The sequence below is a fragment of the Maylandia zebra genome, linkage group LG9 (assembly GCF_041146795.1).
Source record: "Maylandia zebra isolate NMK-2024a linkage group LG9, Mzebra_GT3a, whole genome shotgun sequence".
Classification (NCBI taxonomy): Eukaryota; Metazoa; Chordata; class Actinopteri; order Cichliformes; family Cichlidae; genus Maylandia; species Maylandia zebra.
The window spans coordinates 29,561,687-29,579,563 of record NC_135175.1 but is presented as its reverse complement, the minus strand read 5'-3'; the positions used below and the strand labels follow the sequence as shown (position 1 = coordinate 29,579,563).

The window sequence follows — 17,877 nt, the reverse complement described above, 5'->3', positions numbered from 1 at the left end:
AGTGCCCATACAAAAAAATCCAGTTGTTGAGGAGAGGTCACGCACACACAGAGAAAAAAAATAATTGTTCTAACTTATCTACAGTCTGTAGCAGCCCTATTTAGTATTGCACAGCAGTTTTCAATAAACAGTAAATTATTGCAGACCTCTGTATTTGACCTGCCTCGGTATCTACCGAGTGTTCTTGCCGCTAATGCTTTTTAACATTTATCCGCCCACACCTTTTATTCCCGTTACACTTGGTGGAAAGCATCCAGCAGTATCGACAGAGTTGCTGGATTGCATTTATGCTTTTGTTCGTCGGCGATAAACACCTGGTCACAACACCTGAGCTGGAGACACTTTAGTTCGGAGACCTTGGCGATCCGTCTGGTCGTCTGTAGACACTGCAGTCATGCAGCAAAATGAGAGCAGTGCGTGCTGTTCCCCTGAGACACTGGGCTGAACAGAAGGCGTGCTAAATAAGAGCCAGGGCTAGATTAACTGGTTGTGTTTTGGCATTTAAACTCATTGGTAATTTTAAGGCAAGGGAGAGATATATTCAATGCTGTAATAACCATGACATGGGGCAATTAGGAAGCACACTTACTATCTTTCTTCTTTTTTTTTTTCTTTTTTTTCAAAAAAAACGACAGTCAACACAATTTGTTTTTTTGTTACTTATGTTATCTGCAGTTACACTTTTAGCAGACAGATACTCAGAATGATTTCTTTTTATTAGTGTTCTGCAGTGCATTTTATAGATCCGTGGTTGATTGCTTGCAATAATAAAGTATTTTTTTTTTAATTAAAATGAGAAATAAAAAATGCAAAATGTGCATTAGAAAAACAGTATAAGCTGGTAACTTCAGGGCAAATCACTCAAGCATTGTACAACTATACAGGACTCAGTAAATCAATAGAGCATATGTTTGGGCTAAATTGCTGCTCGAAGTCAGATTCAAATATAACCACTGTGCCATTGCTCCATCTAGTGGGCTGAATGATATATCACTCATAATAACAACAGTTATGGAGATGAGTTTTTAAAATTAGATGAGAGGGAAAACTGTAAACTTAACTAGCTCAAACCACTGAGACTATATAGAAATATAGAATTTATTGATATGGAAATATTTTAAGTTGTCCCCACTTTTATAAATAGAGTTCTCGATCACAAGCGAGCGATAGTGCCTTTTTGCCAACTGAGCATCCGTGTTAGTAGTTCAGTCAGTGCAAAGCAGCAAATCCCATGATCAGTGTCATTTTTACCTTGGTGGGAAGATTGCTTTTTCCATCAAGGTCAGAGACAGGTTGCTAACTGAGCCGTGGCTGCTTCTCCAATCCCCCCGCCCTTGCATTTTTTTTTTTCTCAACCACCCAGCAACGCACAAACCTACCAACCTATGCACTGGCACTCACACAAACGAGAACACGCTAAGCCTCCCAATGTGCACCAAAGCCTATTCCCACATCAAATCCATAAAGTTTACCTTAACTGGGCTCTCACACAAAGAGAACATTTCCCCATTGTATCCCCTCTGTGAGGAAACACTAACAAACAACTGTGGATTCAAGCTATTCCCACTCGAAGGGGCTTTCACACACTAATTAGAATGGGATGCACATCTTATGGTTCAAACCCATAACAGAACCTTTAAAAAAAGGCTTGTAATAAAAAATGTCCTCTCGAAAGGGCCGTATACAATAATATGAGGTGTGCTTTAGAAGCAACACATGGGATGAATTTAGTGCATGTATTTATTTTATTTTCCTTCTCAGCGTCAGTCAAAAGCATCATAAAACAGCATTTATGCATCACTGTGTTCCACACACATAAGACGTTTTCCAGAATTTGAACACTTGCAGTGGCTAAGCAGCTATAACATCTGTTCAAGGAGACTCAAGCATGAAAGCCTCTTTAACCACTTGACCATGCTACTGCAACAGTGATAAACCTTCGAGCTCTGGCTTGTCATAAGATGGTAGTACTTAATTTATCCACATGATGTCAGTGCTGTGAACAAAACACCCAAAATGTCTCTGTTTCTGTATTCATGTAATTGTTTGTTGCTTCTCTCTGCAGACAGTCCAGTTCTGACCAGTCGAGTAGCCATCACTGTCCAAGTGCTGGACATCAACGAGTTCCCCCCTGAGCTCGCCAGTCCTTATGAGACCTTTGTGTGTGAAAATGCTAAAGCAGGACAGGTATGTTTACAGCTGCTGCTTTTGTCTGACAGGTGCTGAAGGAATTAGGCAGAACTCATTAAATTGTGTTAATTTATAGCGAGATAACATCTGCTTGTTGGAATATGTGTTCCCCCATAGAGGGGGGTATGGTTTTACAGCATTTACTGACAGTTATCTAAAGATGTCAAATTGAATATGAAGGATACTTCTTTATGAATAGTGACAAAGTGTCCCTGTTTCAACTTTGGCAGAAATAATTTCAGACTTTTTAGAGGAAGTTTTTGCTTTTTGGAATGCTACACATTTCGCTCTCACATTGATATCTAACCAGCTACTGCATCTTACTCAAGGTCACTTGAATAAAAGCTTTTATTTCAGGGGATTTTTCCGAGAACACTTACAGAGTAGTACAGAGTATGAATCAAAATCTCGAACTGACTGAGTCATGGAGTTGGATTCAGTTCATAAAGCAAAGCGGCGCTTTGCATATCAGCAACCTCGAGCACATTTCGGATAATATATTTGAGATGCAGTGGAGAATTTGCCTGTGTGGATTGTAAACCACCTGTGCCTGTAAATTAGCCCATTAACTAGCATCTATATGCAGTTAGCGTTGTGAGGGAACAGCGTCTTTGGCAGTCTATCAAATCACCGTAGACACCTCATCACATTAAGGATGTTTTGCTGGTCGTCAGGTCTGTTGCAATCAAAATGCCCATGCCCTTCATTTGAAGACATCAGTGTCTTCCTTGGCATGTGAATTTGTCATGTTTCTTGCTTGCCAGACTGAATTAAAACACAAAATTGTCATTTTTCTCCTAAATTTAACGTGAATGGTTTCTCATTTGAAGTTAACCTTCACTCAAAAGCGTGTTTTGCTCATGGCTTCACTGTGCAGGATGATGAACAGTATTTGATAGTGGAAGGATGTTTTATCATTTATCTCCTCATGGAAAATGTTTGTCTTGAAGTTTTTGTCTTTAGAGTTTAAAGCATGTACCTGTGAGCATGTAATTCATCTAATCACACCTAATCGGAAGGCAGTTCTGGACCAATATGCAATTTACACTTCACAGCATAATGTGAGCACAGTAGTACAGATACACATAGCATGTTCAATGATGTGCAAGGCTTTGTGCGGGCAGCAAACTTTTTTTTTTTCAATCTAAAAAGATTGAAAAAAAAAAACTATCTATATATGTATATATATATATCTATATATATATATATATAGATATATATATATATTTCGATCCACATTCTAAAGAAATGAGGTGTACAATGCGTCCTTTAAAAGGTTTTCAGGCTAGCGGCTGTGGACTTGCGGGTGGCTTATGGGAGGTTTAAGGAGAGTGTATAAATGTGCAGATATGAGTGGCTATCTGGTGCCCTGAGCATAGTTTCTCTTTCCTGAGGTTGTGCCCCTAGCTTTAAGGATTAGGAGGTCATTATGTTCAATTATATGACTGCTTTGATTCTGCTTCAGATGAACCGATAGAATCAGCTTTTTATTTTGCTCGGTCTGTTGTTTTGGGGTTTTTTTTGTTTTGAAATTCCTTTATTTAACAAGATTAAGATTACGATTTTTATTTATTTATTATTTTTCTATATAGACCTGTTATACATGTGCAAATGTATTAGGGAGGTAAAGAAAGTAAACAAGTTGAAATAATATCAAGGCATTCATATATTCAGGTGAACTGGTCACATCATGCAAGAAGTGTCCTGTATATAAAACACAACATCGCATCTCCGTGGGTGGCATGGTATCGTGGTGTATAGTATTACTGCTTCACTGAGTTTGAATCCACCTCGGAGCCTTTCTGTGTGGACTTTGCATGTTCTCGCTATGTTTGGATGGGTTCCCTCTGTGTACTCTAACTTCCCGACACAGTCCAAACACATGCATGTTAGGTTAATTTGTGATTTTAATTCGAACATAGTTCCGAATGGTTATCCTCGTCTCTCTGTTAGCCCTGTGATAGATTGGCGACCTGTCCGGGGCATACCTCGCCTCTCGCCCTATGACAGCTGGGAAAGGCTCCAGTGACCCTGAATTGGCACTTCTATTTCTCTGGAGCTTCTTTTTCCTCAAATCCGGAGCATGCTTTTTCTTCCACAGCATGATCCTTCCAGGTGTTTTGCACAGCACAGCTGGAAGATTTAACAAAAAAGAACCGCAGAGCTTGTAAAATCCATCATATGTTCCCCTTGTCTGCACTCACACGGCTAAAAACATGTAAAAACAGCTTGTTTCAGAGTGTCTCGTGCTGCTGCACAACATCCAATTCAAAATGATTGGTAACTTGGATGAAACCAAGCAAGCAGGAAAAGCAACTGATTGTTTTTATGTAAGTGTGTGGAGAAAGCAGGGAGGAGAGTGGCCTGAAACCTTCAACTGAGTTTTGCATATAAAGAAGATCAGGGTTGTGGCAAAGTTAGACAGCAGGTCGTTTCCACATCCCATAATTTACTGTACTCAGAGTCAACTGGTCAAGTGTGAAATGAGAAAAGCAACCATAAAGGGAATATAAAACAAATGACTTCCTACATATTAGCGCAGCTGGCGCTACAGTGTGTTCCTTCTGTTATATTTACTTTGTTTTTGATAATGCTATATTAAAACAGTGACCTAATGAATCACACTGATTCGCTGGAACAATTACATTTGCATTTACAGCATTTAGTTGACACCCTCATCTTGCTGTATGCAAAAGTGCAGAAGCAGGATACACTTAAAAACCATTAAAATATATATAATAGAGCCCGGTATATTCTACACATGTTTGTATGGGATATTGTATTTGTTTTAAATGTTATATACCTATGTGGTATGTGACTTTTGTTGCCATGATGCCAGGTCTCTCTTGGAAATGAGATTTTTAATCTCAATGAGATTTTTTACCTGGATAAATAAAGGATTAATAATAAGCGGTTACTGCAGCAACAGCTCTACTTGTGATCAAGAGGAGAGGTGAAGCATTTTTGAGAGCAAGGTAAGGTGGATTTACACTTGACAGATTATAATTAATTTTCTGTTTGTGAAAAATATAATAAATGCTGTTTTAAATAGGTGATACGAGGTTCTGATGTTTCAGCAGTGAAGCTAATTGTCAGTTAATACTGCGTGACATGGATTTACAGTAGTAGTAGATACTGTGGTCCTTGATAGGTAAAGAAGAGGGATAGTGGTGCACTAAAACACATTTTAAATAAGAGCGAGATTTTGTGTAGCCAAAGCTGATGGAGGCATACTTGCCAACATTTAATACAGGCTATTTTACTAAGGTTTTATGCATTTTAAAATTCAATTGATGCTAAAAGACCGTAACCTCTTTCATCCTTTACTTGGGGATAAGTATCCACAAGGGAGGTCTCCTGGGAACGACATACCTTCCTAGCCTCCCCCCCTATTTGCTCTTGCATCTCTAATAGTGAAATCTGGAATGATGTAATACCTGGCCAATGGTTGGTAATGCAAAGTCACCTTTTACTTTTGATATTTTCTTGTAATCCTGTTTCAACTTCTTAATTTTCTCTCTACATGTACCACATTACATTTTTCTGGTGGACTTTGAATCAGCCACAATAAAAGGCCCGTCTTTTGTTATGTAGTCTGTTTTGGAGTTTCCATTTGGGTTCTCTTCTTGCAATTCATTAGACAACCTGCCCATATTTCTGGACCAATCACAGTACACCTACATAATTCAAAGTTGAAGGTTTTATGTGATATAGTTTAAGTCATTTTCCTTTGGAATACACTGCAAAACACGATTTCCCAGTCCTTTGATGGCCATTAGACAAAATTGCCTATATTTATTGAAAAAAGATGGGTCTGTTTGTAGCTTCATTTATTCATAAAAAAGCTAATTTGGTTGCAGGGGTTCAATAGTGCAAACTGTACATCTGCAGCGAGGACCTCAGCAGAGTGCTCATCACACCTAGTGTCAAGTTTACTCCCCTGGAGGGAATTTCATTTAGATACTGAGAAGGGAAAACCTCAGACACAACGCAGCCAGGGTAGCAGGGCAGTGGGGCCGAGTCGTGGCTCCTGCAGGTGGGGGAGCCAGCACCAGGGCACTGGGTCTCCCGCAGGTTAAATCCAGTAAGTGAAGAGCAGCTTGATTGCACAGCTGGATTGGCAGCAAGGCCATTTCCAGACATATCTCTGAAATGTTTGGGGAACAAAAGAAAGTAGAAAGCAGTCAGCCGCCTGGCACAGAGGTGGCTAAATCAGCAGTCTATGTCTAACAGGAAAGTGCAGAGGGGATAGTGGCTGTCATGGTGTTCTATTAGTAAACTCTATTTCACATGTAAGTGATCCAGTTTGCTGAGGTGCAGTAGTACGTAACAGTCGGTGTCGGACTGATCAAACTGTGTCTTTTTCCTGCATTTGTCTATGCCTAAAGCAGATGCACTATAAAAGAAATGCAATTTAAAATAGCTGGCCTCTTTCCATGACCATTGCACAAGCTCCAGCAGTTTTGAATGAAGTTAATCCATCACTTCATGTGATGAGGTGATCTAGCAATTTCAACAAGTTTTCAATCAAGTGCTAAAAACGTCCGGCAAAACAATTCAGTGGCAGGTCTGACACACAGGCAGTTTAAAAAGACTAGACGTTGTTCAATGATGGATAATTTTCACCTCCAAACTGTGCAAATTCAGTCAATTTTCTGCGTGTGCGGTTTGCCAGTCTTCCACTAACCAACAGGCAGGAGAAGAGCAAGCCTCTTAAAATCCCCCAACGTTTAATACACATAAATGGCAAAGGAAAAAAGTTGATTTGAATAGTTTTATTGTCAACCTGTGGCATTCATTTATTTATTTTTTTTGCAGGTGATACAATCTTTCAGAGCAAAAGACCAGGACTTACCAAGCGCTGGACAACAGTTCTCCTTCAGATCACCAAAAGAAGATCTGAAAAACAGGAATTTTACCATCCGAGACTTTGGAAGTACGTATTCTCTGTTTTGACATACCTGACCAATGAGTACAGTTTGAAACATGTCTCCTGCTTTAACAGTTTATGAAATACTGACAAACAGGTCATAATCTTAGAAAGCAGATGACCTTTTTCAGAGATAAATTGAAATTGCACTTGAAACACTTTAAAGTGACAGTGAAAGTAATGATGATACTGAAATATACTGGGGTAGTGACATAAAAATCACCTTGGGTTGTACATTCAAGTAAGATATTACTCTTCAGTCGCTGCCTGCAAAAAACCTGTCTCCAAACAAAACCCAAAAGCACAGAGACTTCAGATCATCTTTTCATTGAAAGGTTTGAGTGGCATGTCTCAGTGCTAAAAATAACCCAAACACATGCAGTCAGACACTGTATTGTGATAAGGCCACATATCACATGTGAAGCTCTGCAGTCTGCACCGGTTGAGGCCTTTGAAGTCTAACCAGAAAGACGGGTAATGAAAAGTGAAAAGTGGGACATGGCAGGATGAGGCCAGGGAAACGAATGCATTCACCATCCTTGACAAGCACTGGTCCGAACCTCTGATCCAGTTTTACCTTTTGGACACAGTGTCTTGCAGCATCCTGACTGCCAGAAGCCTCAGAAGCACACTCTCCAGATACAAAGTGAGATCTGATAGGTAGGGACAGGAAATGCAAACACCACAGGCTCTGCGGACAGGTTGGGTAAGACAGGGGGAGAGAGTGCACAAACAAAATCGTGCTTGTGCGCAACATGCAAGGTGTGCTAAAACGCCTGACCTCCTGTCAAGAGAAAGTGCTAGGCTTCGTCACTGGAACAAACCTGGCTTGACAGGGGTCAGACAGTCTAGCTGTAGCAGACAGAAGCAGGCAGGTTTAACCTGACATGTTCCCTCTCCCTCGTATACACTGTCGACCTCTATTCAAGTTGAATTTCTTACACCTTTGGCTGTCATCCCAAGTTGTTCCCTTTGTGTGTTTTTAGGAGTGTAATCAACAAAGCAGCAGTAACCCCACTGGAATTATTCAGATTATTTTATCCAATCTTCTTTTTATTTCTTTATTTATCCATGCTGCAAAAGGTTCATGAAGTCAGAACCATAAAAACAAACATTTCACGACAGGCTCCCTGTTGCCAAGAATATTCATACCACAAAACTTTAGGTGCCGCACACGGAGGTGCCACTATCAAAATGAAGTTTACAATTTTGCACATAGCTCAAAAACAGCTTGGCTTGCAGTGGTTTCTTTTCATAGTTTCATTCTCGGAGTCTTTGTTCTAATAGTTTTCAGCCCCAAAGTAATTTCCAAAAAATGGTTACAAAGTCAACTGATACATCAGATTTGACATTACAAAGTAAATCAATATTTATTGATTTAAATAGATAAAAAATAAAAGGAATTTCCCAGTTGTCTGAGAAAATACATTTCTTAATGCACACTCACTAATGCGTACTTAACTTTTCTCCAGGTGTACTCATTCATAAATAATAGTAACAATTTTTAAATCATTAGACGTCTCCATTTAAATGCTGCCAACACTGTTACAGATGATTTAAAGAAAGCGATCACATTTCAGTAGTAATCGGACACGTCGATGGTGAGACTTGTCTGAACTGCTACTGTATAGTCAGCCTGTATATTATAGACTTAGAGTATTTGATAATACATGCAAAGCTAGCAGAACAATATTTTAAATCATAATTTAATCTATTTTGCTTTAAGTTTAGTTTGACAAAAACATGTACATCTGAGTTATTGCCTCAGCTGTACACATGTGATGTCATTACATCAAGATGTGAGAGAGTATACTGAAAACCATGTGTCTCCCCCCACTGGTGCAGCCAGCAAGTCAACTTCAGCGAACACGTAAAAGTTAATATTTAACATTCCTGGTTTCTCCCAAATCCTACTTGTGTTGACAGAGATCTGCAAATGCTTCCAGTCAGCCTGGACCCAAATTATTTATAATAGAAAATTATCTACTACCTGTAAAACAAGATAACATCATAAATAAAACATGCATACATAATTACAAACTCTCTGCAGTTAGATAGAAAACCCTTTGTGGTGTTTCAAGGAATACTGTCTCGGGTGTGGCTCGAAGCAAATTATTGAAGTTTCTCATCTCACTCAGAGAAACAAATTGAGAGGATTTGATATCACACATAAAGAGTTATCAGACATGGCAAAATTTCGTCTCTCAAACTTGGACATTGAGAGTTGTAATTCAGCTCAGAGGATTGTCTGACTGATGTGAGGTTATACTTGGAGGAATATTTCAGAACTTTCAAGCCTGCACAGATCAAGGAATAAGCAGTTGCTGCACTACTTCAGGCCTTTCCATAAAAAAAAAAAAAGATCTCTTAAATCCAAGACTACATATGTTGTCAAAGAATCAATGACTGTGTTTGAAGCTCTTTTGTTTATTTGATGACATTTTAAAAAAGCTCTTGTCTTTTTTAGATAACACAGCTGGAATCGTGACAAAGCGGAGCGGCTTTCGAAGACGTTTACAGGAGATCTACTTCCTCCCTGTGGTTATTGAAGATAATGGCTACCCACCCAAAAGCAGCACGGGCACATTGACCATCCGTGTATGCGGCTGTGAATCGGACGGTTCACTGTTAACTTGCAGTGCAGAGGCCATCTTTCTTCCTGTGGGTCTAAGCACAGGAGCGCTGATTGCTATACTTCTATGTATCATCATCCTGCTCGGTGAGATTCGGATTTTATTCTCAAACCTTTGAAAACTCCAAACTGTGTGAAATATGACTATATTTATGGCAGTTATAGTTAGTAGTCATTTTCTTTGTGGAAAATATTTCATGGGATTTCAGGAGGATAAGTCCTAGTCTGCTCTATATTTATCCTTTGTACTATAAACGCTATTAAAATGTGAACTAGTTTGACATTTTGGGAAATATAACATCATTTTTCATAACAGCTGGAGGCAGTCCAGCAAAACTGCTCCGTCCAAAGGTCTGATGGCTTCCTATCACTGTAGAGGCTCAAGGGCACACAGTGTGCATATGTTTAAGTTGTATGAAAAACCATTGTGTCCAATTTTCCTGGGTTGGACTCTTTCTTGGCTGGGTTCAGCGACAGTCTGGAGTCTTCATTGTTTGCCTGGCGATCTCATAATGAGGCCAGGACTTGGAGAAATATTGATCTTCTCTAACTTCTGAGGGGAGAAAAAAAAAAAAAAGCAGGGGCTGACATTTTATGAAATATCAAACTATTGACATTTCCACTCTACAACTATTCCTTTAGTGCAGGCTCTGAAAAGTTGAGAATTTATTTTTTAATTCCTGCGATTTTAGTAGCCAAATTCTGATCTGAATGTAACCAAAGAAAACTGTAATGTTTTAGAAAACCCTGTGAGACTAGACGCATGTGCATCAAAGAATATTGATGCATGTGCTCCAGATATACTTCCCCTTGTGTCTGGCAATACCTGGTTCCAAACATGCTGAGCTGACCGTCAGAGTTGGGCTGGCATTTCTCCAGGAGTGTCTGCAGTTAATTATCAAACCCATGTGAATATTGTCATTCAATGAGATGTTAAAGACTAAAGGGAGGGTCGCTCGGCTCTATAAACTAAATCCAATCTTGCTGCCCTGTGGCTGTTTCAGAAGCTACAGCTTTTACATTTCCCACAAGGTCATGGTTGTAAAACTCCTTCCTAATTCTCTGCTATTAATGCCTGAGCTCATCTGCATAGCTGGGAGGAAGTAAATGTAGGTTTATGGCATCATTTTCTGAATTATAAGCGTGGGATGGTCGGTTGTTAAAGAAGACCTTGTTTTAAACTGGAAGTCCATGCCCTTTGAATTTAGCTGTATTTACTTTTCTCTATCTCCTTCTAATTTACGGTGCACGAAGAATCCACTGTTAAATTCCACCTATGCCTAATCATTAATCCTTTTTCATTACCCTCATGAATGTATTCATGTGAAATATCAGCCCAACTTCCACTGTTTTATATGTGATTGAACATAAAAGCACATTGTGGCACTGTGCTGTAGAGCTGTGTCGGTGTGTTCACTTCATTTGAGAAGAATGTCTTCAAAGCTCCAAGTCGACCCACCCCCAAGGCTAAGGCTGATGCCAAACTGTCATGCTGTCCCTGAGAAGGGAAGAGGCAGAGAAAATCAGCACTCCCACTGAGAACATTTCCATAGAGCCACTTAGTTTCTGTGCAGCATTTGTAAGGATGACCCAGTTGTCCTGTGAGGGGAAAAAAACCGAGGAGTCGAAATTAAACAAGCCAGGCGTTCATCTGCATTGCTATGTCTCCCAAACCGATGTGGATCGGCTGCATCTAATGACAAAGCCTGTAATAACCATCTGTTGTGAAAGTCTACAAATGAGCCACTGGGGGGAGCTGGAACACCACTTAAAGGAAGATAAAAATAACTTGAGAGTAAAAGAAAGGAGAGAGAAAGTGAGCTACAGAGAGGTTGAAAAGAGGCGACCTAGTCAGGGCTTTTTTCAGTCTGAATGTATTTATTGGAATATTTCATTTGAATGATTTCACTTTTTCCTGCCCATTGCTCTTACTCCTAGATGCAGCTGTATATTAAAAGCCCAGAGGAGAAAAAAACCCCCACATTTTACTGCAGTTTTCAATGACTAGGCTGAGAAGGGGACACAGACACAGAGAGACAGATTGCACTGACAGGAGTGAAGAGAGAGTAGGAAATATACCGTGCTGAAAATAACACAGCGGTACTATGGTGTCTAAAATATGCAGCACCTCGAGCAATCTCTGATGGTTTGTGTGAAAAAACAATAAAATGTTGCTTTGGGTATATTGTCAGCGGTACAATTTCACTTCCAACAATGTTTACAGCTCTGTGCTATTTTTTTCTAAGCATGTTTTGCAGTGAGTACATCTTATTCTTTGAGATGCCAAGGCAAAAGAAGGCATTGATTTGCAGGTCAGATGTCTAGACAAAAAATGACAACGATAACAGGGATCGTGGGTTTCTTTTTTACCCCTTATAACTGTTGTTCCTGTGCTCTATATTACCACTTGCTTTTGATCGTGGGTATGACACAGCATGGCAAAACGTATGGCTTATGTTGGAATGAGATTAAACATCTAGAGTCATACTACCTGCACTTTGCCGAGCACATTTCTACACTAATCCTCTTTGCTAGCATACTCATCATCTTTGTTTCATGTGTACGCATGTTAATAGCATTTTATATATATTTTTTTAAAACACAATACTCAAAAAAAGAACACTCTGGGCCACACTGTGTATAAATCTTGATCCTATTAAATATTTTCAGTAGGATTAAGCATAAAACCAGCTGGACTCAGTGAAGGAGGGAGACTCAGGTGATACCCTTCTGTCCATCCAGTCGAGTAAATTTTATATAGGGTTTAATATTTAAGTTGCCACAGTTTCTCTGCATGCTACTCTGCCATACAGCCAATCTCAGCTGCAGTATCTGTTCTCATGTAGAGCCAAGTAAAAATTAAGACATGCCAAAATCATCTTTTTTTGACTATAGGGGTCCTGTTTAAAATGACATTTACTGTTGTGTAATCCAAATTCATACCTCTGATCAACACATATTTTGAGCTGTAAATGGTTAAAACTATACCTCTAAGAGGCTCTACTTTTCTCACAAATAACCTGATTTTTTTGGGAAATCTAACATGGAAACATTTCGATTTGTTCTCCTAGTTATTGTAGTTCTCTACGTGGGATTGAGACGGCAGAAGAAGAAGGAAACCCTTATGTCATCCAAAGAGGACATCCGGGATAATGTGATTCACTACGATGATGAAGGAGGAGGAGAAGAGGACACGCACGCGTTTGACATGGGGACACTTCGCAATCCCAAGGTTGTCAAAGACAACCTGTACCGCAGGGATGTCAAGCCTGAGATGAAAAGAGGTACCAGGCCGCCTGTCTCTCAGGACAGCGCAGACATCCGAGACTTCATCAACCAGCGTCTGAAAGAGCATGACACGGACAACTCAGCCCCGCCGTACGACTCCTTAGCGACATACGCTTACGAAGGAGATGGCTCTGTAGCTGAGTCGCTAAGCTCCATTGAGTCCCTCGCAATAGACCTCGAGGAGGACTATGATTACCTCACTGACTGGGGGCCCCGCTTTAAGACACTGGCAGGGATTTTCGGGGAACAGTCAGAAACTCAGTCGAACTCAGCAACCACAGAGAACGCACATTGATGTTGTTCACAGACTCAAAAAGCAAATATGTAACAATATTCTTTTTGTTGGCTCAAATGTTTCATCATTACTTTCTTCCCATGTTATCCATTTTTAATGTTTTGGGGATTTTTTTTTCAGCTCACTGTTTTCTATTTCATTGGTGCTTCACCATGCTCAGTCCCCAAATTGTCTCAAAAAATAAAATAAAAAAATAGAAAGAAAGAACATATGATAACATAAGTACATGAGCTAAGCAGTCATTCAATTTCCTTTCGGCTGAATATTGTTTCTTGTCTTACATTTTATTTCCTCTCGGGGATTACGCATAGACACGGAAATGTTGCCATTTCCAACAACATCCTTTAAAGTGCCTCAATATAATTGTTCTTTCACTTGCTATTTCATGCCACATGTCCAGTGATGTTCTTTTGAGCCCCATAGATAAATTCAGTCAGCACTGCGCTCTGACTGGCAGAAGCATCTACCAACACCAATGTAACTCTGTGGGGACAATGAGGTGGCCCAAGTTTGGCCAAAGATGTTTTGAATGTTATTTATTGTTATATTTATTTATTGGCTGATTGAGTTTGATTCGATTTTTGTGTATTTATCTATTTATCTCTCAGTCATCAATCTGTATTTTTATTTTTGGAGACACTTGAGGATTTTGTAATTAATCGAGGCCCACTTGAAAATGTATGTTTCTATTAGGTGGGTCCTGTGAATAGACTTGTACTAGAGTTGTAAAAAAAAAAGAGAGAGAGAGAAATTAGGGCTAAATACTGCAGTTGAGTCATGTAAGCACTGTTTTGTTAAATAAACCACACTTGGATAGAATCCCTCTCCATCTATTTATTACTTATGAAAGTTCACTTACCACTGATTAAAATAATACTGTCTGATTTATGGTGAACTTAGAAGTTGTATGAATGGACCTGAGCACTCTTGGTAGGTACATTAGGTGTAATTGTGAAGCTGTATATATTATACATGTGTAAATAGTAAGTTCTAGCTATCAGTGGGTGATGTTACAGTACTACGCACCGGCAAATTCATAATGTGAGTTGCTAACTAACTTAGCCATCAAATGTCATTATGTTTAAATAGCATACATACAGCCATGGTGAAAAAGAAAGTGCACCCTATTTCAATTCAAAGAGTTTATGTTTCAGGACATAAAATCATCTACTCCTTACCAGGGCTAAAATGAGTTAAATACAATATTGTTTCATTGTTTTTTTTAAGAAAAGATAAGACAAAATGCAGAAACAGTGTGTGGTAAAACTAAGAAAAGCCACGTGCTGCTAATCAAATGTACTTGTTTGATTAATCATCATCAACTGTGAGCACCTCTATAAAAGCAGAGGTTTTGGCAATTTGCTGGTTTGGAGCATTCGGTTGTGCAAGCAATTGTTGATGGCCATCAGTCTTGGAAGGGTTGTAAAGCTGTTTCCAAACCATTTCAAGTCCATCCTTTCACAGTGAAAAAGATTATAACCAAGTGACCAAAGTATTATAGAGACAAATGTGAGACCGTCTGTGTGACAGCTAAGCTTGGCTGAAATTGGGTCATGCAACAGCACAATGATCCTGAGCACAGCAGCAAATCTGCAATAGAATGGCTGGGAAAGAAAAGAACAAATGTGCTGCAATGGCCCAGTAAAAGTCCAGACCTCAACCGGATTTAGAAAGAGATGTATGGATAAACAAATGCCAATAAAGATTAATGAACCAAAGCAATGTTATAAATACAAGTGGGCTTGCACAACAATGTGAAACTTGTTGGTGAAACGGCAAACAATTGGAGTTATTTCTACTAAAGGTGATTCTATAAGTTACTGAATCAAGCGGTGCACTATTTTTGTTTCACGCTGCTTCAGTATGTCAGCTTAGTTTCTGTTAAATAAATAATGACACTGTGTGGTAAGTCATGGGTTGATGTTAATCTGAGGTTGTATATCACTAATTTTAAGACCTTTTAAGGACCAGACCATTTTAATATGTCCCAACATTTAAAACCTTAGAGCTGAAAGACTTTCTTTTTGCCACAACTTCATGTCTCTTTACCAGGTCTCACCACCAAAGTAACACAAACTTCCTGCACCTGAGAAATTACTTTCTGATCATTTGATTGAAATAAAGGTTTTTAAGAGAGTGTTTCTGGATTTGGCCATACTGAACAAAGGTAATCAAGGTGCAAGCATTTCAAGTAACACAGAGACTTCAGTAGGGTATTAGAATGGTTTATTCCTCCAGTAACTGAATGAGGTGGCTTGGTTTTTTTCTTGGCATGCTCTGGTGACAACATAATGGAAGGTCTGGATGAAAGCCAAAGCAGTGACATACAAGGTAGATCTTTTACTGATGGATGTAAGTGATTCCACTTTCTGTCTCTCTTTGTCACATCCAACAGGTATACCAAGGTAGAGCTTCAGTAAATGTGTAGCGATGTGTTTAAATGGACATTAGGTAATCTATGATCCTTGCAGGCAGCAGCAATTGCAACGACAGTGATATAAGTTAACTCCTACACCCTCTCTGTCCTTTTTACGGATAGTGGTCCACAACTGACAGTGATGACAATAATGCTGCTTTGTGCTTGTCATTTTGCAATTTGTCAATTATAGAACTGAGCTTTCCTCACAGCTTAGCTGCACCACTGAAGTTTACTCCAACTATGCCTATGATGCAATATGTTAATTTTGTGCTCTTGTCATATAACAAGTTTTTGAACCATTAAAACCTGTGAATTTTTTCATTTGCAAAATTGCAAGTGCAATGCAAAAATATTCTGCAAATTATAGGCTTAGTAGACAGAAACTGCAGACTCTGGCATTACGATTAATAATTCTCATCTAGCTCACATTATTGCTACTACCATAACAGCCTCAGGTTTTTAGCCATGGATCTACCAAATGGATTGGCACCTAATTTGGTACAAACTATTTGGTATTCATTACATTACATTAGATTATTCCTAAACCATCTGAATTTTACCTTTCAAGGTCCATTTTGAGTTTGATTTTTAGGTAAAATATTGCCATTTTATGTCTTTTAATTATTTGAAGTTTATGTCCTAAAGTAATGCCCTCCCATCAGCTTCAGAAGCACTGTGCTTTGTGCTAACTGGAAATGTTTTCTACCTAAAAGGCTAAAATATATGAATTCTACATGGTGAACAGTTATGAGCATATATGCATAATGATTAAATACAGCCTCAGAGGCTCAAGGCTGTGCACTTTTGTTGTACTGTATTAACTGATGGTGTAATGCAAGAATTATTGCAATTGTGGCTCATTTTTGAAAAAGAAAATGAAAAGAAATCTTAGCTGCATTCTTATGCCAGGGGTCAATTTGGTGGCAGCAGTTCAAATACTATGGTGGTGGTGGACTACTTAGAACTGTTGTCTCACAGGAAGAGCCAGCTGGGGTATTTCTGTGTGGAGTTTGCATGTTCACTACATTTACAATCTCAAGGTAGTCTGGCTCTCACCCACAGTTAAAGTGCATTCTTCTTGTTGTAGTTTAGCTGGCGATTTTAAATTTGTAATATTGTCATGGTCCTGGGCCATGTGGGCCCAGTATTCTTAGTTCCTTGTATTTTTGTATTTTGTTCCTTATTTAGGCCATGTTTCCTGAGTTGCCCTGTTGTGGTGTTCCCTAAGTGTTTTCCCTTCGTGGCTCTTACCCCACTGTGTGCCCCTCTGTGTATCTGTGAGCCCTCGTCTCTCCTTATGTTTTATTCCATGTTTCCCCTGCCCGTTATGTCTATGTTCTCCCTGTGCTCTCTCTCTCCTCCTGTCTGAACCCCCGTGTACTTCCTGTTTTACTTTGTGACTCTCGCGCCTGTATACGTCATGTTCACCCCGCCCTGTCTCGTTATGGTTATCTGTGCCAGCTGTGTTCCCCGTGTGTTCCCACTTTCCTCGTTAACCCTCTGTGTATTTATGTCTGCGTCTCCCTCAGTTCTGTGTCGCGTTCTCCCTCATGCTGCGTGGATTTCCCTGTGTCTCTCTCTCCGAGTGTTAGTTTACTTTTCCCAGTTTAGTTTTGTATTTCCTATGTTCTGCCTCTTCAGCAATAAAGCTGCCTTTTGAGTTCATCTCCTGAGTCTGTGAGTTTTGCGATTGGGTCCTCATCCTGCTTGCCACACAGCCGAGCCATGACAGAAGAACGCGACCACGACATGGACCCAGCAGCTCACAACCCCTCCGCTGAGCTCCGGGAGGATTTGATTTATACAGTGGAGTATCACTGTCAGGAGTGGGTGGCGCTGCCAGAGGATGAATACCGGGAGACCGTAGCCGTCCGTCTACAGCGGATGGTGTCCGGACTCCCGTGGCTATTCGGCGCGCTCCGCCCCCACATCCAGGACTTCCTCGTCTCCACTGTAGGCATCCGCCCGGAGCAGTTGCTCCAGTATGAAGAGCCGGAGGACGTTCAGCCCAGTCCGCTGGAGGATTCGCGGCCCGGCTCGTCTCCTCCCCCTTCCCGGAGAAAACGGCGTTCACGTCGCCGGCGTTCCCGAGCAGCGGAGCAGCTTTCATCCGTTGGCGAGAG

General features: G+C 40.0%; 1 protein-coding gene across 1 annotated transcript in view; it reads left to right on the top strand.

The window, feature by feature from the left end:
- Positions 1 to 14,154, top strand: part of LOC101477368 (cadherin-12) — a 100,349-nt gene extending 86,195 nt beyond the window's left edge. Inside the window, exons 9-12 of the mRNA XM_004551809.3 lie at positions 2,066 to 2,187; positions 7,009 to 7,126; positions 9,588 to 9,839; positions 12,824 to 14,154. Of these exons, the coding sequence (XP_004551866.1) occupies positions 2,066 to 2,187; positions 7,009 to 7,126; positions 9,588 to 9,839; positions 12,824 to 13,335 (1,004 nt within the window). The 3' untranslated portion in view covers positions 13,336 to 14,154. The remainder of the gene's footprint in view (positions 1 to 2,065; positions 2,188 to 7,008; positions 7,127 to 9,587; positions 9,840 to 12,823) is intronic.
- Positions 14,155 to 17,877: the final 3,723 nt, after the last annotated feature.